Here is a 26,128-nt window from a genome sequence, read left to right as displayed (position 1 = left end):
TTTTTAACCATGACAGCAGTTTGGTTTAGTCCAACATTTTGGGCCAGAGTGAAATATCTCAACCACAATTGGATGTATTGCAGATATTTGCTAGAGTTTTCATTGGTACTGGATTTATCACACTGATGTTTACTCTCGTGTTGCCGTGACGTTGGCTTTTGTGGCTTTAAGTGAGTTTTGTAAATCAAATGCCACAGGTCAACATTTAGCATGCTCACACACTACACTGAGTTGATAAACGTGTTATAGCAAATATTAGACCATGTGCATGTTAACATTGCCACAACGCCCCCTCAGTTTATGTTGGGGTACCAGTGACTTAATTAAGAGGCTGAGTCCACTCTTCATTACAGTCTTTTATTCTTCCAAGGCACAGCATATGTGTTGGCAGGGCTAGAAGCTATCAGAATACATTCAGGGTGTGAATGAACACGTCAAGTACACACAGAAGTACACCCTGTCGCTCTCAGTGAGGAGTCAGTGACTGCTACATGCTCAGTAGGCCCAAATAAAGATGAAAATGCAGTTAACATTCTGTGCTGCTGTTCGGGACTCCGTCCCCTCACCATCATGGGGACGGCTGACCAATACTGTTTAAGTGAAGAGGGTTCACACATACACACACATACACACTGATCTGATTGCTTGTAATATTGAGGTACCAATTCATAAGATAAGTAAATCTGTAAACTGTGTCATTGCAATTATTCAATACAAAAACACTCTTTTTTTCCTCAATTTAAACCTAAAAAAAACTAGATTGCTAGTCTTGCACCAATGCCTGACATCACATAAAAAGGTCTTTGTTCTCAAACCACCGGGGTCATCTACAAAATCTGTATGAAAATGATGCGTCAGAGCAACCAGAGAGGGACTACTGAGCTCATGTGGAGAAAAGTCTAAAAACAGGATGTTGAATGGCTGTCTAAAATCATTGGTTTTAATCAGTTTTGAAAAGAAAAACCCAAACAGTTCAACTGTTAAAAAAAACACACAAAGCACTACAATTGATTAAAAAAATGCAAAACTTGAGAAAAAAAAAACATTATTTTGCCAAAAAAAGACTTCAGGTTCTCTTGAATGAACATCTGTTTCGCTGTTAGACTGTCATGTAAAACAAGTCCTTTGGCTTTGTTCACCGTGAAAGTTAAAGTTCAAACAAAAAAATTAAAAACACACATAAAACAAACATCTCCGGCCATCTCAAGCTCACTGTGGCTCAATGCAACAGGCAAGTGAAAATCTCTTATCTATTGGCTATCAACCCTCCTGCAATCAACAACAACAAAAAAGCTTTATTGACAACCATACTTTTTTTTTTTCAAAATTATACAATCGCTTTTGAAACTATCATTTGCCTATAAGTCACGACACTTTCAAACCAGGAGACCTTTTAATTCTTCAAGTATAAACATCACCGGACAGCAGTGATGATGTATCACTATTGAATTTACAGATCTTCAATTAATCTTCAGTTAACAGCGTTAAAACTAAAAGTAAACATTGAAGAGAGGAGATCTCATCTTCCAATTCAAGACTCCACAATTTAGTGTCAAACTCAGTGTCTAAAGCTCAGAGCTAAGTGACATCCATAAAACAAATAATTACTGTACATACAATAGACAATAAGAAACTCTCACTGAAAATAACTGAATTAAAAGTAAACGTCCTCTCAGAGATAAGTATTATTGTCATCATTTGCCTTTAAAAAATAGAAAAAATTTTCATGCAAAAAATATATACCTGGGATTTGGATAAACTCTTGTAACACAACATACCAAAAATATATATTAAAAACGGTCTCCGATTAGCCTGCGTGATTCCATAGATACAGATAAAGGGAAGTGGAGAGCAAAGTTGAACTCACTCCATCAAATGAAACCTGCAAACTACAGTGGAGGATGGATCAAATCACCTGCCGTTTCCTCTTTGAGGAAGTGCATGTTTATTCATAAGGAATATGCACATTGCTACTTTTACTCCAGGTGTGTGCTGTTGTGCCAAATTAAGAGTGTTACCAGTTTTGTTCATTGGTACCAGGGGGTTTTGCGCACCCAGCGAAGGGTGAACCCTGCATCTGTGCGGATCTTTATGGAAGCTGCTTCCGCCTCTCGCACGGTCTCCTTCACTGACTGCATCAGATTCTGGGCATTATGGACCAACATCTCTGTGGCCTGGACAAGGAAATGTTGGCAAAGTGAAGCGGTTAGGGATGAAATAACAACAGAGATGGGACAAAAAGAAGACATGTTGTCAGTGGTATTATAGGTTTTGAGATTTATGTAAAAGTCCTGGATTCAAAAGCCTATTTGAGTAAAAATACTGAAGTATTATTAGCAATGTCCAGCTTAGGGGTCAGACCTCTCCTAAGCATCACATTATTAATGTCAGGGATAGTGATATGATTAATGTGGTAGGATCTTTCTTACCAAAACAAACCAAATTGTTTGTATTTATTCTGGACATTTTTGTCTGTTGAACAACTTGACCTCTTTGAGCCTCAAGCCGTTCTTCAAACGAAACCATCTAAGAAGATTACAAGGGAAATGTTTCTCTCTGCTTTTGTGTAAGAGGTCCCAAGCAAAAAAGGGTCTGAACTACCATTTTCATATTTTAAAAGCCTACGATAATTTTTTGGTAATGTGAAGTCTTAAAAAGTAAGTAATTGTTAGGAAGACGTAATGGATCCAGTGTGCCAGATCAGTATCAGTGTACTGATACTGTCCATATCAAGCAGACTGGGCATCACATGACTGATCCATATTAAACAGTTTCTTTCTCCACATGTTACTTTACATAAGAATGATTACAACAAGTGGTGCAATGATGCACACAGACACAAAAAAAGCACACAAAAATTGTGAAAATGAAAGTGCTGACACTGAACTAGAACTCAGTATCAGCAGATGTTATGAATTGAAGTATCTGCGTCGGGAGAGAAACACTTTAGTGTATCCCCAAAAGCTCTGTGTTGTTTCCGAGTTTACCTGCTCTGACTCCTCTTCACTGATGTTTGTTCGTCCCAGCATGGTGGCTTTGACAGTGGAGAGGATCTTCAGCTGAGTGCTGATGGTGGGGATTCGTTCACACACCTTCATAGGGAGAAAAATAAGTGAATTATATTTCATAGATGACTTTTCAGCATGTGTTTGCGTCTGTATGAGTTTGTCCTCACCTGTAGCAGATTAGTTCTGATGCGTCTGTCAGTGCACTGCTTGGCCACCTCTTTGGCGAGTCTTGTCACCTCATCCGACGCCTTGGCGATGTCCTTTGCACACTGAATGAGGGCTCGCTTGTTCCCGCTTCCACCACGCACCAGTCGAGACATTTCTGCCATTAGCAGAGCCATCCGCTTGGCTGCTGCAATGATGTCGTTGCCCTGTGAAGATGGAGGAGGAAGCAGGGAGAGCAATGAGCAGGATACTGGAGAAGAGCGCGGCTTTGGATAAGAGGTGAAAATGCAATGGGAACATATTGAGTCATTTTTCCACATACTTTTATGATAGTACTGATAATAATCAAAATGTAGGGTACTGAAAACAGTATTTTCAAACACTAAACAAATGTTAGTGTTTTTTTATGAATGAATTATAACCACAATGGCAAAACAGGCACTAAATTTAAAAGCAAAAAGCTGCATGCAGGGTCTGTGTAAGTTAGCACAGCACGTTCTTCACCCCCCATGTTAGAGGATAATTCTGAAATTCATATTATGGTTTTGAAGGGAAACAGTGTTGAAGTTCTCCTGGTTAGTGCCCATGAGGTGATGTTCATAGTGTTGGAGCGATCAGTACACACCCTTGACACTGAGAAGCAGAAGCAGGTGATCATACCAGGCAGGCAAGCAGTCTACCGTCAAAACTACATCACCCAGAAGGAAACTGTCATCCTTGGCTTCACAGGTTGGCCAGACAATGAGTGACTGGCAACAGCGATAACAGCGCGACAGAGCGCCTGGCTCCTCCTGTAAACCACTTTATCTTCATTATAATCATGGACATAAGGGAGGGATGTGTGAAGCCAGTACCAGTTTATCCATGTGGTGCAACATACAAACTTGCCATTCCAACAATCCTCGACCTTTAGTGCAACCTTAGCATGGCATCAGCATGACCGTGTGTCAACCATGACGGAGTGTGATGCAACAACAGTGAAAAAAAAAGACAACAAAAAACGGCAGCCACAGCTGGTTGGAGGTTTCCATGGTAGTGGCAGATGCAGAGCTCATTATTTGAGCAGCCTACAGTGACTGTCAGCTAGTACTCCAAAGGGTGTTTCTTTGTTCTGCAGGCCTTCCCTTATGCATGCATGGATGTGAGTATGTGTGTGTGTCTGTGTTTGGGGTCATACAGTGACGGCCATCAGCAAACACTATGTGACCCACGTCTGGTTGTGTGTGCACTCATGTACATGTGCGTGCGCAGACCTTGCTGGACCACTTGCGCGCCTCCTGGTGGAGAGATTGGGCTGCTGCCAGAATGGGTTGATTGACAGGCTGGTTGGAGGGCATCATCAGCAGTTCTGGCTCATAGTCATCCTCACCATCAGTAAACTCATCTTCATCATCTACCTCCCTCTCCTCTACTGCCTCCTCATCCTCAGGCTAGGTGGAGTGGGAAGGGTAGGGGGAGGGGTTGTTGGTGGTGGTTGGAGGAGTAGGGAGGGAGGAGGCAAAAAGGGTGGGAAGAGGAGGAGGAGTAGGAGGAAGTAAAAAAGGAGGAATGTGGAGAAAAAGGGGAAAGCCAGGGATGGCAGGAGGGGGGAAGCATGGGAAAAGGAGGCGTTTAGTACAGTATGAGAGGCACTGGATGGAAGAATAGAGGACAGAGTATTTACAGGAGGGAGAAGGAGTGAATATAAGCACAGTGAAGGGCAAGGAGAGGGGAGGTGAAACAGCACCGCAAGCAAGGATGGTATAAAAACAAAAAGAGGAAAAGGGAGCTGGCTTGGGCAGGTAGCAGGGGGTTGATGGGCCTTACGCTGACTCTGGCAGGGGCTGAGTTGACATTTTGTAAAGCATTTCCATATCAAAGAAGGTCTAAACTGTAACCAAAACCAGCAGTTGGTATCCTTGTAATCTGTTTAGGAGCCTAGCAATATGCTGGGAAACTGAGCGAGACCCAGAGCCATTATCAGAGACATTTTGTGCCCTGTTTCAAAAGACAACCTCTGATGTATAAACCATTAAGCAGGTGTGAAAAAACTGCCCGGAGAGCTACAGAGGGTTGTGAGTTGTGAGATTCACAAAGAGAGCTAGAAGGCATTATTCAAGGATAACCAATGGCTATTTACACAGAATAATTGTTCCCAGTTCCTCCACACAAAAACACTTGGACATACACACATACAGAACATAAACACCAATAGGAGTAAGAATACAAAGAATGCAAAGAATACAATAAAAGTATCCTCCAAATATACACCGCTCTTTGTTTTCTGTTGTCTCTCTACCAATGACTGTTAACCAGATTTACGTTGTGCATATAAGTGTGCATGTGTAAGCCATTAATGAACCTTACATGCAGACACGTCGAACACATGACAGTTTCCAGTTTCTGTCTGAAATTGGAATTGTGCCACTGATCTCCACATTTCAGCATTAACATGATTTCAGGAAAAAAAAACAAAACTTATATGTGCAGAATATGAGAGTACTTCATCATTGGACAGGTGTATTACAGTCAACAGAGAGATAAAGTAACGTACTGTGAACACTTCAGTCATGTGTTCCAGCATGTCATGGAGACATCACTAGCTGGCTAGCCTGATTTCACCCATATGCTACAGATTTCGAAACAATATTGATGGGGTGAATAAGCAAACTGTCAAACTGTACTTTTCTGTGTGTTAGTGTGAACTGACCTTGCTGGACCACTTGCGTGCCTCATCGTGCAGCTGCCTGGCAGCCACCATCATGGGCTCGCTGAGAACCTCTCCAACCTTTTGCTCTGGGAACTCCTCATCCTTCTCCTCAGGAGGCGGGGGCCGAGGTGGGGGCACCTCGCCCTCTGGCAAGGGGGGCTTGGGTGGTGCTTGCTCATCACTAACCTGAAGAAAACACCCACACACACACAGATATGTAACACACTGATGTGCATTTTAGGAAAAAACAGCAGTGTGACATTCAGATAGCATCATATCAATGAGACCTAATAACTCAACACATTGGGGCTTTAGGCTTTGGTGTTGGTATACCCTCCATGGTTAAGAAGTTTTATCCCCCCCCATTACCTTTAATACAGTACTTCCAAATTCTTAAACTATATTTTGTGACTGATGATAATATCCCCTGACTGACTGCTTTTTAAAACTTAAATATTTTTTAATGAAATATTATATTATTAATTATATTGAATATTTAATATTAATAAATATTCAGGACTACTTTCAAACCCAGCATCATCAGGACCGTGTGCGTGTGTGGTTTGATCTGATTTTAAATTTCACCCAAATGCTGCTAAGCGCTGATTGGTACACAGGAGTATGTGACATCACGTATTTCCAACTGAACTCCACCAAGTGAGAAAATCTCAGTAAAAAACACAAATACAAATACCTCTCAAAACTGACCCAAATAACGTGTCCATGTAAGACCCAGTTACTCATAGAAAAAAATATGATCCTGAAAATGGGTTTTCGGAGCCTTTATACTTAATAAAATAAGCCTGTGGTTTCAGGTGTTTGATCACATTTTATTAAGTTCGAACATTTTATGCCATCTTCCATAAAAACTTTACATTTATTATCACACCTGAGGGCTGCTCACTCTGACTAGCTTTCTACTGTAGCACAGTGGTGCACTGAAAGCAGTTCAAGGTCACTACTACTAAAGCTGATGAAATATTGTTCTTTAATTTTCCACATCTGTGTTGATGTATTCATTTTTAGTAGGTAAGGAGGTGGCGGGAAATTCAAAGTTTGGCGGTGGATGGTACGTGTATTTGACTGTGCTTACATGGAGTTGGTCCAGGTCAGGCGGTGGAGGAGGGAAGTCGGGCTCTTGCGGTTGGAAAGCTTCTCGAACTTTTCCGACTGCAGCCAGGATCCGCAGGCATGAGTCCAAATAGGCTTTCTGAAGTCCTGTGGAGGAGATAGTAAAGCATAAAGAGAGATAATGAAGTGAGCAAAACTGTGTCGTACAGTATCTTGAGCACACAATTGCATATTCCTGTACCTTTATCTTGTATGTTCCCAGCCACCGCCTTAGCATCCATCACCATGGGTGAGATGGTGTGTGAGAGGATGTCGGATGCATGTTTCACTGTGTCTCTGAACCGCGGGTCTTCAGAGTTCTCCACTTCCCTCTTCGCTACTAACAGCACCCGATTAGCCCGTCTTGCTATGCTTGTTGCCCCGGCAACAAGCATTTGGGGCTGAACATTCGCCATGGCAACTCGACATTTGTCAATGTCTTTTTTTATAGCCTCCTCAGAGGCATCTAACAGAGATTTGGTGTCGATGGCCTCATCCACCAGACCTGAGACAGACACACACACACACACACAGGTTAACCTCTGAAGTCTTTCTCATCTATAACCTCTTAGCGTAGCATAATACTGTAAGACTACGAATACTTTCAAAAAATACACAAGAAATGTAGAGAAAATCTTCACCGGTGAGTCTCTCCACGTTGTCAATCCACTGGTTCTTCATGGTATCAAAGTGCTCGTATGCTGCTTTATTTCCAGGATTTTTCAACAAGATCCGAGCAGCAGAGGTCACCTGGACATTAACAAATGTCAGACTTGTGTGTACGCCAGACTTTGACTGCTGCAAGTTTCACCCATGTATGCAATCATTCAAATCAGTGACAGCTAAACAAGCATTAGCACCTGTGGTGTGAGCTCCCTGGCATGTTTTACAGCAGCATGTATGCCCTCTACTGTGCTCTTATTGGCTGTTCCCACAGCAGCAGCCTTCTCCGCAGTCGTCCCCAGTCGACCTGCGTGAGTCTCGAAGTTCCCTGCACGCTCTTCAAAAACCTACAACAAATATTAGTACTGATATTGTCAGATCGGGTGGTGCAGAATCAGTAGAAATGAACGAATCATGTAACCATATTTGGAAAAATCACAGGTTTTTGTATGCTGCTGACCTCCTCCCTGTTGGGGGCATCAGGGGGAGCAGTTGCAGCCACAGCCAGCAGTTTGATGGGGGTTGTGGTGTCGCTGAAAACATCAGATACTTCCTGGGTCATCACCTCCTGCATGTGCTGCCTCAGGTCCTGGTAGAAGCAAGGAGTGTCATATGAATCCACTAGGTGGAGCTCTGCACCAATATTTTCAATAATAAACACACGGAGTCATAGCATCTACAGTACAAACCCAAGACTCCATATTTATTCCTGCAAATGGAAATATACTAGATGCCAGGTGCATCATTTTGGATATATTTGTAAACTTTTGGATCTTCGCTATAATTTAAAACAATGTTTGACTGCATCACATATGTAACACAATAACAATTCAACTCGATTGGTATTAGACAAACGCATTTATAACTAAATGATGAGCTGAGCTACCTTGAGGCTGTCCTGCAGTTGTGCGGCTGTGGCTCGTGCATGAGGGGCCTCAGCCTCGCCCCTGCCGGCCATGTCTGCCAAAGATGTCATTAGAGCTTCCGTTCGGTCGCAGCGTCCAATCATATCCTGTCGATACGGACCTAACAGGCCCCCTGCAAGTCTCCTCCCTTCTCCAACCATTCCTCTGATTGCTGCCTGACCTGGGGAGAGACACAGGGCAGAAGTCAATATTACATCTGGCATGCCAATATCTCATTGGCCCTCAATAAAAAAAAACAAAAAAAAAAACAAGATTGCTATGTCTCAATAAGAACTTGTAATTGTTTTATGTCCTTATTTAGACATGGAGCATCTCTCTCTGAAAAGGTGACAAATGACTTCATATCTTTTCTTGCAAGACGATGCTGAATTTTGTGGTACATGCTGACCACTTCCAGGAAGTTTCCAGGAAGTTATTGTTTCATATCTATAGTGTTATGTGTTCTAACAAAGCATATTGTAGGCGGGTACCTGTGTTCCACTGTAGTATCTCACACTCTGCTCCAAAAGGGAAGCGTGTGACAAAATAGGAAACAAATAAAATGACATAACAGGAATACAGCGACAGGCAAACACATTGCTCCCTGAATGACTAAGTATGTCAAGTTAGTTATTTGTGATACCTCAGTGTTGGGAATTTAACGAAACAGCACCGGTCACCTGCACACTCACTTCCAGACACATTCAGAAATGTTCAAAACTTTCAGGATCAACTAACAACTGCTGGCTATTTTCCCACGTGTTGCCATGACCACTTCAGCACATACACTCTCCATCACCCGCTGACAAAAGGAATGGAAGGTCAGAGCTTTGGTTTTTTAATCAAGCTACTACATCGTTCTCCCCTGGAGCCTTCATCCATCCGCTGGCTCACCTACTCCTCTGTCGTCCACTCCGGGGTTGTTCACCCAGCGGAGGGCCTGCTCCATCTTGCCCTCCAAGGTGACAGCGGGTTTGGCCGGCCTCATGTTGGCCACAGCCCGGTTGGTTTTGGACTGCAGAGTCAGCAGCGCCGCCCCGATCTGCTTTGCCAACGCACGGGCCTCTGGGCTGTCACCTTTACCCCTACGAGGAGGGAGGAAACACAGTGTAGAAATCAGCCATTGAATACCGACTTCAAACCTATCAAATGTTTAAACTCAAAGCCCTGTAAGACACCCCTTTAAAGGGAAATACCACTGTCAAAGGTCCATGCCACTTTTTCATCTGTTTTTGTCAACATTCATTTCTGTCTTGTGTAGCCAGAAATAAAGCTACTGCGTCTGTCATTATTTGTACTGGGAGCATGTGTGTTTTTCACAGACACAAAGGTTCAAGTTTTGGTCCAGGACACATTTTGTAGCCAGTCAGTCATTTATACAGAAGATAATACAGTGTTTATAAATCCAAAGAGCCACATATTATAAAAGTATCTTTCTAAGGCTTGGACATGTGTGATTCACTCTAAAATGTTCTTGTGTATGGGGACAGTCTCATTTTTCTCCTTTTAAAGTTCACATCCACAGTTTTTGTGAAGATCTGCACAACAGCTGGGTCATTTGGTTTACTTTTTCATGTTTATCTCTGGTTTCCTTTTATGGTGAATACATGCAGTGGGAGTAAAATTCAGAAAAATATAGTCCTAACATGTCTCATCTTACTGTGTTTTACAGAACTGCAGTACAATTTAGTAAATGAACCGCTCTTAAACCCAAAAAGCACCACACCACTCCATCTGAAGTTTATTTCAAATATGAAAGTGAGTGACATGAACCTTGAACTAAGTGCTATTTTCCTTTAAGGTCTACTAAGATGGAATCCTCAAACTCTTGCTGACCCTCCACATAAATACCACGACCCCATCACACCATGTTCAAACAGTTAGAAACCTTATTGTAGGACTGACGCCCAGGGTTGAAAGGCAACAACATATTTTCCAGGCAGGTAAAATATGCCAGCTATTGGTGGCATGAGGTTGCAGTTTGAGCCTACAAAAAGAGGGTCTAAGAATTACATAAAGTATTGACAAAACACCAGTGATCGTGCATGTGTTAGAGGAAGGAAAACATACTGTCTGCGCAGCTCCACAAGCCTGGCGGTGAGGCCTGCGATCTCACTGATGGAGCGCAGGATGTCATCCCTCTCTTTGGGGTCTTCACAGAGATCTGCGATGCGTTTGGCCTCGGCTAACAGCACTCTGATGTTCTCCTCCCCCTCGGGACCACCATGTGGATCAGCCAGCCAGGCCTAAAAAAATGCACATATATGGATTAATTCTCATGTTAAGGAATAACAAACACCACAAGAAAGCACCAAGAATGGGAAATGAACACTAAACCTTGTATATTTTAAGCATTTAAGTGTTCTTTTCCACATTAGCTTTCAATTATTCCCTGAAAATAACAAACCACTTGCTTAGAAATCAAACAGAATTCTGTTTGCTTGGAAATCAAATAGAATTTCTGAACAAGAGACAAAAATAGGACAACTATAGTGCAGAGAGGAAGCATCGTTCATTGGGGAAACCCTTAACATGGATTACTGTGTTCTTGCTATTTTATCTGACCTGTGCAGCATCCAGCCTTCTGGCAATGGCCTGCTTGGCATTGATTAGAGCCTCCAATCTACGAGCAGCGCCGTCCACTTTGCCAAATAACAAATCTAAGCCCTGTGAGCACTGGCCTGCACGCTGAACACACCCCGGGGTCGGGCCCTGGCCTCTGTCATGAAAGAAAAACACACACAGCTGACACATGAGGACAAAATACATCGCATGAACAAGAGGAAGATATTATATTTATATATTATATTATATTATTAGGAATATTATCTCATGCAAACACACTACCTGGCTCGTAGATCTGCAATCTGGTCGGTCATTTGTCCCAGAGCCTTAGTGGTTGCCAGTATGTCTTTCCTCTCCTTCCCAGCACACAGCTCTCCCACTTTACCGGCTTCATCTAGAATCACACGCAGGGCAACCTCGCCGGGGTCGCCTGGGGATGAGGGCGCACCGCAAGATCACGCTGTGAAACTGCATCTAAAGATTTGACTGGTTCAGCCGAAAGCATAAAAAAATCCAGTTACCTGGTTGTCCATGGGGGTCTCTCAGCCAGCTTTTAGCTTGTGCCATCTTTGACTCAATCAAAGCCAGAGATCTCTTCAAAGCCTCCATATCCTGAGGTAAAGAGAAAACACAGCACTATGTATAGCTTTAGTCTGTCTCTTCATATTTTTTTAACTTAGCTTGCCTGTGGCCCATTCGTTCCTACTGAAGATGTAAGTCTTTAACAATGGGAAAAAGAAATTTAAAAAAAAAAACCCAAATGCTATATTTTGCTTTTGTTGGGGACTACTTTTGGCTGTGGATTGATACACGTGACATTGATGTAGATAGAAGTGATTCAACTTAAATTTCAGTGCTGGAGTTCAGCTTTCATACTTTTTGCTATATCAGGCTTTGAATACGTGCAATACTTCTTAACAGGATCAGCTCATTGTTGGTTTTGATTTTTTTTGTGGAATTTACTGATAATAAGAAAAATAGCACCAGTTTTTGACTTGAAAGTAAATGATTTCAGAAATTTCATTTAATGTGATTGTTTTTAATTTATGGATTTACATCTGCAAGCTGTGTAAAGTTTACACTGAATTAGTCATAAGCGGTTGGTCATAAGTCACAAGTGACACTCATAAGTGGTTACTGGGTTAGAAGCATTACACACAAAAGCATCTACTGAACTGTGGGCTCTCAACTTGGTTAGTGTTTTTAACGTTTATTATCAATCTTCAAAGCAGCAAATGAATAAAGTCATTAGTAAAAACACAAGCTTTAAGCTAGGCTGTTGTAAAGTTAGACCTATAACTAAGTATTTTTAGAAATTCTGTGCCACCTAAAAGTAATTATCACCGATGATAAAGGGGGAAAATGAGACAGTTAAAGGGGGGGAGGGGCGACTTCACATCAAAAATGCCACAGACTCGTTTGCTGCTTTATAACAGGTGGAGAGAAAAAAACAAAAAGCCTTTTTCCAGCTCAGAGGAGAATGAACCACTTAAGTGGAACCGTTCAATACAGCCCATCTATTATGGATGAGTCTGGACACCAACCAGCTTATTTCTATAATTCATGACCTGAGAGGAGGACAGTCATCATGTGCCAGCGCCCCCCCCAAGCCCACACCCTGACAGTAAGTGCTTATCACAGCTTAGACAGAGAGTATGTGGTATGTTCGCAGCAAACACACACACACGCACGTACGCACACAACACAAACAGAGCGATCATTGTCTGAAGTAGCTGTGTGCAGAGAAACATGCAGAGTTACAGGTTAGACTAGTGAAACAGATCCTAACTTTTACCAGTAAATGATCTCATATAGCACACTCTCTAACTGATGTGTCCAGAACATTTCCAAGAGAGTATATTGTGTCCAAAACAGCATCTTTCTGTGCTACTGACAGCTCTATCACACAGGAAAAACTGGCACCACAACAAGGAAAATACCACATTTGAAAATGGGTCCGAAGCAGTCATTTAGCCTTAAAAAAAAAAAAAAAATTAAATAACTGTCATCTGTTTCAAGCCATTTGATTCAAATGGACACCTGGAGACAAACAGATGCACACGTGTAACAATATAGTGATGAAGTATGTATGCTGAATATCATCACGTCAGCTAACAGTCAGTGGACTAACACATATGACACACTTACTGTTAAATACCAGCATGACAGATACATATATAAGCATGAGGACATATTTCCTTATAGATCTCTCATACACATACACTCTTGCATGCTAGAAACTGCAGAGGGGGAGAAAAACAGGCTTACCTTCTACAGGGAGGAAAAGAATGGAGGACGAAGGTAAAGAAAGAAAAGAAAAAAGAAAAAACCAGGAGTTATACTACCAAGCAAAAAGAAAAGTGGAGACAGAAATTAAAGTGTGAATTTTCTGGAGATGCTCTCTGCAGCACAGAGGGATGTGTGGATAGTGTGTGTGGCTACGTGTGTGTGTGTGTGTGCAAACAGGCACTGGAGAGCAAAAGTGATTATCTGAGATGTTAAGTTGATTTTGGGGAGGGGTTGAGGGGGATTTGGGGCATAAAATGAATAAAATCAGACTTCAAATGTGCAGGCTGTACCTTATTGGCCCAGGCGTCTTCATCCCATGTGGTGAGCTGTAAGACTCGTATGATCTCATTGATTTCAGCGCTCATTTTTTCAAAGGTAAACCTTCTGTTCCTCTCTGCTTCCTCGATGCCGGCACCTCTACTGCTCTTAGTTGTGACAAAAATCTTGACAGCTGAGGACAGAAACGTGAGTATTGATGATTATGGGTCATATACAGTAAGAGCATAGATTCATCACAAAATATATAAAATTGCTAATTAAAGCAACTATTTGCTGCAAAGCCTTAGTGTCAAAAAAGATGCTGTGCCAAAACCACAAAAGATATAACATCAAATTCCCCATAAACACTTTAAGCTTAGTTGTCTTGAAGCTGTATTAGCTGATGTGTTGGGTCCATTTGGGCAGTGCTAACAGGATATTATCACTCTTACTTATTTATACATTCAGCAGATATGAAGCAATATGAACATTCATTTGGAGTTGTGTTTCCAGCCACTATATCCAATATTAACTCTCTTTTTAATTAGATTTTTACTATGTTTTGGTCTTCACCAATTCCTGACAAATAAAATTTGGCACTTAAGCAGCTAAAAGCTCCACTGTGTGTATCAGCTGCAGTGTGTTTGTCAGCTTTTTCAATGAGAGTGAACCAACAATAAAGTTGCTGGATGAAAAAGAACAACACAAAGCTGAAAGGTGCTAAAACACTCCACAGAGCTGAGGGGGAACTGCAGAGTTGTGCAGTAATTATCTGTGGGTTCATTACCAGCAGCAAACTCATTCACAAGTAGTCATGTGATCCATGGTGTAAAAATACTGGTTATATCCACTGTAAATTACAAAATGGTTTCTGATCTTTCAAGACCAAACCATTGGTCCAAACATTTCTGACATCCACATTTCACATGCACACTTGAAAGTACTGCTTGCAAAAGCTGTGACAGAGTTCCTCTGCTTTGCTGGTGCAGGATGCAGTATGAGAGCAGCTAGTGGGCGATGTGTGTATGTGTAGTCAGTCTCACATCCCCAGCAACTAATGACTGTAATTATAAGTGTTGCTATAACAACTGTCAGATGCTTAGTGACCTGCAATGTCGTTTGCCCACACACACGCACACACACGCGCGCACACACAGTCGAACAGACGCACCTGATATAAGAACAGGCAGCAGCTCTTTAACAGTGTTCATGGAGTTGACCAGCATCTGTCTGTGCTCTTGGTGTGTCAGCTCCTGCTGCCTCTCCTCAATCATCTTTGACATTTTGGTCATCCCTGTGGAAAGGCAAGAAAAATGGGGAGGATTTATTGTGCTGTGAAGGTTCAGAGGTTATGAAAATGAATCCGACCAGCAGGCAGAATTCAGCAAATGGTGGCAACTTTCGTCTGGTTTTAGCTATGTTGCAACACGAGGCCGAGGGCATCCTCAAGTGCATTCACCAACTGAGTAGTTCCAACACATCCAAACAGATCATTACTTCATGAATGACTGATCTCGTTCAATGAAAACATCAGTCAAGTGTGAGAAAAAGTTGGCATCAGATTTCCTCCAGCTCATTATGCTGCTGTGCACTGACAACACAATTGACCTTTTACCTCTGATGATAAATAGCCAGTTTATGTTCTCATTCTCCTGCCAGGAAAAGACTCTGATTCTTAATCACAGCATCTTAGTGTCAGAGGAGCAGTCGCTTTATTTAGTTTTTCATCATGACAGAGGGAAAGCCCAAAACAAAGGTTGGCTTGCTTGGCATGCTTCATGTTTTTGTGGTGGTCTTTATAAAACATCACCAATGCCAAATAGTGTGATGCATTTGTGAAAAACCTCTTTTGATGTTAACAAGTACTATGCTGAACCCAAGTTGTCCTCACGTGCCAATGTGAATAAGGCTGCAGTTAATGATTATTTTCATTACTGGTTAACCTGCTCATTTTTTGCTTGAGTGATCAGTGTTAAGATTTGGTCTATAAATTGTCTGAAAATTATGAAAAACTCACAAGTACAAGGTGAGATCTTTAATTTGCTTGTTTTGACAGAGAGGCAGTCTTAAATCTAAATATGTTACTTAAAATAAAACAAACAAAGCAAAGCAAATCCTGACAATTTAGAAGCCGGAACAAGGTAATGATTGATTTGGTTGTTTCCCATATTTCCACATTTTTTCTATCAACTATTTAATAACAGCACAAAGGCCCAAAATATAACTTTTAAGTATTCTTTTGTTGACAAAAATGCCAGTAGTGTATATGCTCAAAAACATTATGGATGAGAATCTCCTGCTGACCTGGTCCCAGGTTCTTGGTGTAAGTGATGAGATCCTCCATGGTCTCCACAACCTCAGCTACTGTCAGATACTCCAGAATACCTTTGCAGACACGAATTATCTTACGCACCTGGGACACAACACAGATACAATCACAAGCAGATGAGAAAATATAAACAGGTACAAAAGGCTTATACTGATAGAGACAAAGTCCTTTATTATGAGAACAAAATTCAATGTGTGCATGAGCTTTTTTTAGACAGAGCTGAAGCTACTCAGTTGTTTGTGTAGTGTCTTTGCGTGTGTGTGTGTGTGTGTGTGTGTGTGTGTGTGAGTACAGTCTTGTGATGTACATCTTGTGACTCTGAGGAGTTGCTCTTTCAAAATGAGGCTAGTGATGAGCTGTTGGGAGCATTATCACGTGCCCAATGTGACTCCACTTATGGAGCTGCAATTAAACATTCAGCACAGACTTGTACATGTATTCTTGTGAGAACCTTCACTGGCATAATGCATTCCTTATTACACCAATCTAATTCTAACCTAACAGTTAAAACCAGACTTTAACCTTAAAACCCTTTGAACTTTTGAGGACTGGCCAAAATTTCCTCACATTGCTGATTAAAAACTTGTTCCAGTCATTAATGGGTATCAGCTACAACACAAACACATAAAAAGCAAGCTGGTACGTACAATATCCTCACACATAGACACAAACAGATCCAGCCATACACACAAACACACACCCTGATTTATGACAGAGGGAAGTCATTTGATCTCTGTGATTAGATCTGGCTGCATTAGAGACTCCATTACAGACTTGCTCGAAGCTGAGTTCCCCCTTCCTCTGTACAGCTATATAAAGCTTTATTTCTCTGAAAGATACCACATCTCTGAAGTCAGAGTGATTCTCAGGACACACACATTAATATAAGGAGGCAAACACAAACACACGCCGCACCTCAGCCTCATCAAAGGTAAGGAGCAGGTCGGACGTCCCAGACAGTATCCCTCTCGATCCATCGATCAGGTAATCACGTGCGGGAACAGAGTATGGATCTGCCTTTAGCATCTGGGCTGCCTGGACAAGCTTAGAGCTCGAGTTCTCCACCCTGAGAAAACACAGCTGGCTTCAGATGAGCATTCATCATACACTCTATGGACAGAAGTATTGGGACACCTGACCATCACACCAACAGGGACTTCAGTGACATTGCATTCTCAATACACAGACAGTTTTGCAGCTATAACTGTTTCAACTCTTCTGGGAAGGCTTTCCACAAGAACCTGGAGTGTTTCTGAGAGAATGTTTCCCCATTCATGCAATAGAGCATTTGTGAGGTCAGGCTCCGATGTTGCATGAAAAGGCCTGGCTTGTAATCTCCAGGTAATCCCAAAAGATGTTGGATGGGGTTGAGGTCAGGGTTTTGTGTGGGCCGGTCAAGTTCTTCCACACCAAACTCACTCAACCATGTCTTTATGGGCTTTTCTTTGTGCACTGGAACACAGTCATACTGGAATAGAAAAGGGCCTTCAACAAACTGTTGCCACTAAGTTGGAAGCACAGCATCGTTCAAAATGTCTTGGTATGCTGAAGCATTAAGATTTCCCTTCACTGAAAGAAAATGGCCCAGCCCACCCCCTGAAAAACAGCCCAGCAGAGAAGTGTGTTTGGATACTTTTAGCTTTACTTTAATGTATATGTTTACCAATAATAGGAATTTATCACCTTGAAAATTAAGTACATCAGATATCACATCTACCAAGGAGAACCATTTTCCTCTCGGTTAAAGAAGCTGTGGGTGACAACAGATGGTTACAAGGCGTTACAAGGTGTCACAAGGTGCACACGAGGTGGGAAGTGTGAAAGTTTTTCAGTTTAGTTCTGCGTTTGGAAAATAGTCTCCTCCATATAAAGAGCAATGACAAAGCTTTGAATGTCCTGTAATTAAATCTGGGATTTATTGTTTGTTGTGTTTGAAATAATGTAACTGTTAATACTGAAATGCCTGCCAATTTCTCATTAACAATCTGAGAATGGTCAAAAGTTTGAGTTTTTATAGCAATTCCTTCGAGGCCACTGATAAGTTTAACTTAAAGAAGGTGATGAATTTTAAAAGCTCTCAAATAAATCCAAGTCCCTCCTCTTTCTGACCCCCTCACTGGTCAGGGTATCGATGGCTGCTGGTTCATCTATATTTAGGCTGGTTCACATTCCCACACGCCCTCTTCCAAGCCGAGTGAGTGAGATTTATGGTGTAATGCCCCGTGTGTGTGTGTGTGTGTGTGTGAGTGGGCCTCAGAGAGAAGTGTGTGTGGATCTGCTTGAAGTCTGGACCCTTTTCTTAAAACTGAAAAACTAACTGGAAGATTTTAAAAACAATCGATGACAGGAAAAGAAATGAGAGAGAGGAACTTGAAACCAATTATATTGAGTGCACAGTAAAAGCACAATGACATTAAAGCAACATACATTCAAGCAAACGCCACCTGATGTCTAAGTCTTGGAATTGCTGAGTAGCAGCTTTTTGGATGCAAGCTGGAAAACAACAAACAACCTCTCAGAGGTCTGGATGCTGGAGCCGGACAGTCACCCGAGCTCGGCCTCAGAAGTGGCTCTTTGTTGCAGTTGGGAATGCAGCCACGTTTCCTGACATTAAATCATCTGGAATCCTCCCAACAAGTTCTCTGTCTGCTGAGATGAAGTGGACGATTTCCATAATTCTGTCTCTGGGCATTTCTGTGAGTGACTGTGGGTGAGAGAAGGACAGGGGGAAGTATACAAAGGAGCAGCCAGAGACAGACTTACTTAATGAACGCAGGAGGCATGTCTCTCTTCATCACCTGGTCCTCAGTGGTTTGAACTGTCTCCTTCCCCACCTGCAACACACATGGGTGGACCATTTATTTTATTATCATTAGCAGCAGTGAGACAGGAAATAGTATTTAAGTGAGCTCTATTATTAGTCTGAAGGATGAACGAGTGTCTATCAATTCACACCTATTTCAACCACGCATGCATGTCATATCTTTCGAGCTTGGAGAGGAAGCAGCTCGGACTCCAGCTGATTCAGCAGTCTGTTTTTGACACAAGGGCAAGTCAGAAGAAAAACTCTGATTTGACCAAAGTCTTCAGACCAAACACTCATATATGGAGATGTGTATTGGAGGTGTGTGGAGCGGACTTCATCTGGTCATCAGGAGGGGTGTTGGATTGGGAAGGAGTATACAGGGACTTTTAGAAAGTATAATGCTATGTTATGCTCCTGATCATATCTGGGACCCAGAAAAGGTAAATACATGTTTTCTTGAAACTGAACAAACTGAACTTGATGGTCCAGACTGTGAGTATTGATTTTTCTACTAGAGCTGCTTGATTTGTTCCTCCCTCCATCCCTCACAATATTTTCTTTCTAAATGTGATTCGAACTAAAAACTCCAGTATCTCTATGCCCTCACATTTTCTTTCAATACATTAAGAACCCCGATTACATTTTTTTGTAAATTTGGTTCCACGTAATATTCTCGCTACACAAGTAAGTAAACAGCGACATAAGAGTAAACAGTAAACAGCAGCCAATACATATGAGCTTCTATTTTGCAGACAAACATTTCTATGTCAGTATTTATGTCCTGCTATGCATGTTATTATATTAAACATTTCTTCCTTATATAGGATGAGAGGACAAGAAATATGGGACTATCTAATCTGTCCTCAAAGAGTTTGTCATCTTCCATGTTTTATCTCAGAAATCGTATCTCATACAAATCACTTGCAGAAAGACCGAAGGTCACGGTGGGTATCTCTCCTTCTCTCTCTCTCTCTCATACACACACACAGACACACACCTAAACACACACACACACACACACACAGACACACACCTAAACACACAGACACACAGCAGGGTGACACTGCTTACTTCCTCTGCAGATGTTTATGAAGTGACGCAGCTGGCTGAAAAACTGCCTCTCTGTAATGCTGACTCTCACTCACCAAACACAAGCGCGCACCCACTTAAGATGCAATTACAGCGAGATGGTGACATCAGTCTCTTGCTGCTGCATCAACGAAAGTCAGTTAATAGACTTCCTGGCTCCAGAGACTCAGGAGGCAGCCATCACACAGCACGCTCAAACAACACAGATGTGATTTATCTTAGATTTTACTGACCATTTTGCATTTATAGACACTGTAGGCCTCTCCTATTTTGGTCACTGTGGCTGGTATGGACTAAAATATATCCCCCCAAAAAAAAACAATTTCAGTAAATGTCACACTACTCTATCTTGTACACGTAACACGTGATTAATTAAAGCAACTTTTCTAACTATTTTATCATGCCTCATTTTGATGGTACACTGACAAAACAGTGAATGGTGTTTCTGTCTCAGCCTGTTTGTGCAGCATGAGTTAGGCAGGCTCTCAGCACTTAACGCTTTATATGATGAGTTTACGGTGGAGTTTCTTGAAAGTGGCCTGTAACTGCTGCTAAGTGAAGCTGCTGGTTAACTCTGTTAGCCGTGCAGCTAGATGAGAGGCGAGCGGGCAGCAGAGCAAGGCTCAGCAGGCTTTTCGAACATCATGACAGATGAAAAGAGACCTGAGGAGGACAATGACGGCGGAAGCCAAGAAGAGAAAAAGAGTAAACGAGCAAGAGGCGAAAGACAACGCAAATCTCAGGCTGTTATGATATAGCCAGGTGTTTGTAGCAGTTAGTAAATGTTTTCAATATTTGACAATATTTTTACAGAAACCTGAGATTTGTCCTAACGACCTGATGTTGCACAGAAACTGTGGGGACACCAAATTGCACAAAAAGAAGTTGCTTTAATGCCATCATCACTGGTTGTATTTTACAAAACGCAAGAAACAAGAAAGCTATCTATTATCTATCTATTCTCATCAGTACTTTTGTCTTTTTTTAACTAATGTATGCAACATAAAATAACTCAGGAGCAGTTGAAAGATGTATTTTTAGCAATCATTCTCTTATACCTCATTTACAACCTCATCTATTAAAATTATTTAGATCTAATGTTGGATGACACGTAATGTCTGGCAGTGCTGTAAATCAGCATGAGTAATTAAATCATCTGATGGCTTAAATGTGTCTCTGTGAGTTTCCTTGTTTAAATTAAAAAAAAAAACAGGGAGATTCTCAACTCGAAAATTCGAGGAATGCAGCCCTACGAGAAGAGCCCACGCTGATGGAAAACTCCAGACAAACTTGCCAAGTCACATCAGGTGACTGATCAAAGAGCTGTGTGAGCTCCAGAGTTTCCTGTAAGCAGCAAGGCTTGGCATCAATTATTCAATACATAATTAATGCACTGTCAAGAGGTTGGTTGGACACCCTGACGGTGTGATGTGCCTGTGGTTGTGCAGCCTGAAAGGTGTGACTGCTTCAGCAGGAACCAGACAGCTGACAGTCAAAGCTGACACAATACAATCAGCTCGGTCTGATCTCAGATCCACCGGCATCAGCTGTGATGTGGGTACAGCCCTCATAATCTCCGATTATCAGCCTGTTGATTTGGATTTCACATTATTGTACATGAGATCTAACTGTCCAGTGCAACCAAAGAGTGAAGGCAAAAGTCAACTCATTACTACAAGTAATCATGAGTTATATTATTAAAGACTGTCTTGATTGTGGATAATTCTTGATTGTTTGTATTACATATATATGACGAATAATTTATGTGTAGCACGTAAAACACATACCGAAACCTGAGGTCTGATTAGCAAGATGGAATCAATCAATGAACCAATATTGCCAGCTAACCATTTCAACATGTGGAAACGCAATAAAAAAGGAGAAAATAAACAAAAGGGGGAAAAAGAAAAAGATACAATTGTGCCTATAAAATAAATCAGAAGCAGATTAAAGCAGACTGAGAACACAGCCGGAAACTCATCGTGAGTCTGCCAATGAACAAGAAGAGATGGCTCATTTTTACATGGTGGAGCAGGCTGAGAACAGTTGGTGTGTGTGTGTGTGTGTGTGTGTGAAGGGGGGTGGAGGTGGGAGGGTGGACTATGAGGCTTGGCAGAATCTGGTCTGAAGACGCGAGAGACACTTTCTCCCTCTCACAGGGTGCCGTGTCTGACTAAAAGTCCGTCTCTCCTCTTCTTTCCTCATTCTGCCTCGCGCTGTTGGAGAGTTTTAGTTTCCGCATCCCTCCTCCTCTCCCTCTTCCCATCTCTTTGCTCTGTTCTGTCAGCGTGTGGTTACTTCACTCAACGGTAAATCTATTTATTCCTTCCTCCCCCCTTCCCCCGAGACATACTCAGGATCTCTGCTGACTCCTTCAGGAGCAGACACTTCACAGACAGCACTGAGGCAGCAGCACAACTTCAGCGAGCTCACACTTTCAACCAAATTCAACCAGCAGAATCTTTCAGATCTTTCACCCAATCGGCGTCAGCCCTTGCGCAACCTCTGACAGATTGAGACTGACACCATCTTGTGTGTGTGTCTGTGTGAGTGCGTGTGTCTCAGTGACCTAGATTTTAAGTACCCCCCACAGCCAGCCCACCCTGGATGGGGTATACAGTGTAATTGTATCAGTGTGTGGCGGGACTCTTGTGGTGATGGTGGCATGTCGCTGTATGCTGCCTTATATCTTAGCTCAAACTGCGCAGGTGTAGAAATGAATCAGCTTTCTAAAATAAAGCATGTGTGCTGAGAAGTGTGTGTATTTGAGCTTTAAGTGTCCTTTACATCTACTTAGGTTTATCTACCCGGCAACCAACTGCTGCTGATTTTACAAGCTGTGTTCTCAAGCACCTTTTGTGCTCTCTATCAGTACCCTCTTGTCACCCACTTCTTCACTCTCACTCTGCTGTCAGTGAACTACACAACTACTCATCATTTTTCTTCATCTGCATATATCTGCAGTTAACTGGGTTGTTATCTAGACTGTCTAAGAGTACAATAAACCTCAGATGCTTGGAAAAGACAGCAGCTCGTTTAACTTGTTATTGCATTCTGCTTTTAGTCTTTTGCGTTAATTTTTTATTCCTCATCTCGGAGTCTCTCCTCCCTCTGTCCAACACCTTCTAGTGTCACTCAGCCCTTATCGCTGAATGTAGCCTCGCATCTCCATCATCTGCCTGAGACCCAGCGACGTGCCTGAGGCTGCTATTAGCCTCCTTCTGCTCACTGTCTAGATGGATCAACTGAGCGGACCAGCGAGAACACAGCAGAAAAGGAGTGACACGGAGAGGTGTGCCTGCTAGCAACGGGATATCAAGGACTCAGTGCAGCTGGATGGTACCACATAAAAGGGGATTTATCACGAAGACGCACAACTAAGGAGCCCTTTTTCATTATCAGTTAATGACATATTTATCGAAATGATCTTGTGTGTCCTTGTGCAGGGACGCAGCAGCCTTGTGCGAAAACTATTGAAAACTTTGACATGACATCAATTGGAACTGAAAGTTGTTTTAAAGAAACTATTATAGACAAACAGTAACATTTTAAAGGTTAAATGGCTAGATTTTATCATTTTCCACAACATGATGGAAATATTCAGTCACTGACTCAAAGTCCAGGTGGAGACTGACTGTGCTAAAATATTAATAACTTCTTAAATGACTACATAATCCAAATGTATCTGTCTTCTTATTCATTCTGAGCTATCCTTCCACATGCCGAGTAATACCAATTACCAATACCAATTTACACTTCATAAATGCAAATTAAGTATAAATAAATCATGTTCTGTACATTCCAATATAATTCAAATTTCAAGCAATCCTAGTGAAAACAAGTATCTTGTTTTAGCAGAACAGCACTAAGGTGTGCTGTTATGGGCGACTATGGGCGAGAGGCGAGGTACACCCTGGACTGGTCGCCAGTCATAGCAAAATACAAAAATAAATAAATAAACCCAAGTCAGAACAAAATAAAACTTGCCAAGGTGCTAACCAAGGCAGTCTACCAAGCCTTTTTAAATCTCGGGTGAGCAGAGCAGAGCAAAGACAGCCCTGCAGTCCGCCACACAACCTGCAGTAAGAGTTTTTCTGGCATTGTGAAGTGTGACCTCCCCAACTCTGAGATACCTTCTGGCTCAAATTAACACAAAACCAGCTTCTTTCCTCCTCACTGGACTCTGCAATTAAAGTGCAAGCCAGTGAGTTTCCTTCTGTCTGCTGCTGATTTCTCATGAGTGAGTGAAGCCCTGCTGACCCTGCGTCAATAACGACAGCCCCGAAGCAGCATTGATGATGCCGCCGGTATTGATTTGTCCAGTGTCTGACTGAAGATCTAACTTCTTACGATACAAAATGACCATTTAGACTTCTTTTGATATAGATACCAGAGGAGAAAACGGACAGAGGATGTAGACATGGTGAGTGGAGGAGTCAAAGAAGTTAGGAAAGAGAGAGCACTTAAGGAACTGAAGAGAAGAGATGGGAGTCTGATGAGAGTCTGAGAAGTGACCAAAGAGTTTATCTGTTGTCTGTGGAAGTTATTATGAACTGGCTGAGTTTCTTAAATTCATTGTTCCACGAAGGGCAAACTCTGCGATAATCTAACTCAGTGTCATGAAGCTGAGAGCAGCTCCAGTAAAAGTCTCCCTCTGGCACAAGTGACATTTCCCTCCCAACGCACTGTATGTGTGTGTGTGTGAGGGGACGGGGGGTTAGGGTTAGGGGAGAGGGGAAACACGCATCCTGTTAATTCAATCAGCACTCGTTTCTTCCGCCCCACAAACTCCATTAAGCCCAGTGGCCATCTGATTATCAATGGAGGCAAAGTTTGTCATGTTGTTGTGTTGCTGTGTTGTGTGCGCACAAACGCTGCAGGAGCTCGTGAAGCACGCATGAGCGTCAGCTGGGTGTAGGGCAGTTTTATATCATTTTAATGGCGAGCAAAGATCAAGATGGGGTTGCCATAAATCCATCTGAACTGCACATAGAAAAATAATTAACTGCACCTGTGTCGTACAGAACAGTCTCACGACCTGCTAGTCTAACAATTAATGACATTGCTTAAATAAAAGCTGTACCAGTCAGACCAGCCATTGCACCAGCATGTCTCCAGCAGCGACGGTTTAAACGGGTTCGCAATGGTTGGACTGCAAACTTGGATGTTAAATGTCACCGGATGCAGGCACTTTGCCGTTGAGGTTTTAGTGAATTGACGCCCTGATCAGAACTCGGGACTCACCCGCACAAGGTTGCTGACTGCCGCCTGCACCGCCGCCACCGGCACCGTCAGATCCGGGATGGCTTTCCCATCCACCTCCCCCTCCTCGTGCATGATGACCAGGTGGGAGATCTGCTGGGCCACCGGCTCCAGGATACTCTCGATGGTCTTGGTGTGAAACACCGGCATCGTGAAAGACTTTTACCGCAGCCCCGTCAGAAGAAAAGCGGCTGGTCGCTCCAGCAGTGAAGATCCCCCTCTCTCCTCTCCTCTCCTCTCCTCTCCCCTCCTCACCGTCACAGGCTGGAGGACAAATCCCGAGTTCAGTCCAGTTCCTGGGACGAAACCCTCTCCTCCTGGTGTGCACCGTCTCCTCTGATGAGCACCTCGGTTAGAGTCAGACTGTCGGTGTCCTCCGGTGGGAGCGACCGTAATCGTGACAGACGGAATCACCGCCCTCCGTCCAATCACAGCAAAGGAATACAGCTGCCAAGCGGGTTGGTGTTGGTGCGCACTGACGCGCCCCCCGCACACGCAAACGCACGCACGCACACATCATACACACAGACACGCACACACCACAAGTGAAAGCGCTCCCCCAAATTACGTCATGCATGCCATTGGTCCTGAAAAGGAAAGTGTTGGGGTAACTTAATGTGTTAGAGATTGTGATAAAATGTGAGAGAAGACGTGTGTGCAGAGGAGGGAGCCTACACAACTAGAAAAGGTGTGTGGCAAGAATTGTGCTTGGAAGCTGCTCTGTAACTTCACATCTCTGCAACCATGCAGCACGTTGGAAATGGGATCAGAAGCTGCATCAGTGAATATAATGTGGAAGAAAATCCAGTGTTGTGCTGTGTCTTCATGAAGCTTCAGACACATGATCTGTGTTCATTAAAAGGTGGGTCAGAAGTTCATGTCTCAGGCCTAAATGTCCAGGTCTAAATAAAGACCAAGGATTCAGCTTGCTGCTGGCTGCAGCTGAGAGGAGTCTCTCTAGCAGACAGAGACTCTGGGCTACAGGACCTG

The 26,128-nt window shown here is 42.6% G+C and overlaps 1 protein-coding gene across 7 annotated transcripts; it reads right to left on the bottom strand.

Annotated features, from left to right (window-relative positions):
- Positions 1-343: 343 nt before the first annotated feature.
- LOC124065616 (vinculin-like) lies at positions 344-25,922 on the bottom strand. Of its 7 annotated transcripts, XM_046401127.1 has the most exons (24): positions 25,121-25,922; positions 18,745-18,815; positions 16,897-17,047; positions 15,957-16,065; positions 14,824-14,946; positions 13,685-13,845; positions 13,374-13,376; positions 11,627-11,717; positions 11,388-11,535; positions 11,106-11,259; positions 10,611-10,786; positions 10,429-10,527; positions 9,435-9,625; positions 8,522-8,721; positions 8,096-8,224; positions 7,833-7,982; positions 7,614-7,722; positions 7,175-7,477; positions 6,956-7,080; positions 5,863-6,048; positions 4,427-4,603; positions 3,176-3,379; positions 2,988-3,092; positions 344-2,174 (listed from the first exon to the last, which is right to left on the bottom strand). In XM_046401127.1, the coding sequence occupies exons 1-24, from the start codon at positions 25,286-25,288 to the stop codon at positions 2,028-2,030; spliced, it is 3,480 nt and encodes a 1,159-aa protein (XP_046257083.1). In that variant the 5' UTR covers positions 25,289-25,922; the 3' UTR covers positions 344-2,027. The 7 variants fall into 7 exon arrangements, with proteins under 7 accessions (XP_046257083.1, XP_046257087.1, XP_046257084.1 ...); XM_046401131.1 differs by lacking the exon at positions 4,427-4,603; XM_046401128.1 differs by lacking the exon at positions 13,374-13,376 and having other exon boundaries at positions 25,121-25,921.
- Positions 25,923-26,128: the final 206 nt, after the last annotated feature.

The sequence above is a fragment of the Scatophagus argus genome, chromosome 10, assembly GCF_020382885.2.
Source record: "Scatophagus argus isolate fScaArg1 chromosome 10, fScaArg1.pri, whole genome shotgun sequence".
In the NCBI taxonomy this organism is placed as follows: domain Eukaryota; kingdom Metazoa; phylum Chordata; class Actinopteri; family Scatophagidae; genus Scatophagus; species Scatophagus argus.
Note: the sequence above shows the minus strand (reverse complement) of the source record. Positions and strands in the feature narration are given on the sequence as shown.

Coding starts and splice junctions, on each gene's coding strand:
- LOC124065616 (XM_046401127.1), bottom strand. CDS start 25,288: ATGCCGGTGTTTCACACCAAGACCATCGAGAGTATCCTGGAGCCGGTG. Junction 10,787..11,105: donor GAAGGCTGGATGCTGCACAG/GTCAGATAAAAT, acceptor GCATTTTTTTAG/GCCTGGCTGGCTGATCCACA. Junction 7,983..8,095: donor ATGCCCCCAACAGGGAGGAG/GTCAGCAGCATA, acceptor TATTTGTTGTAG/GTTTTTGAAGAGCGTGCAGG.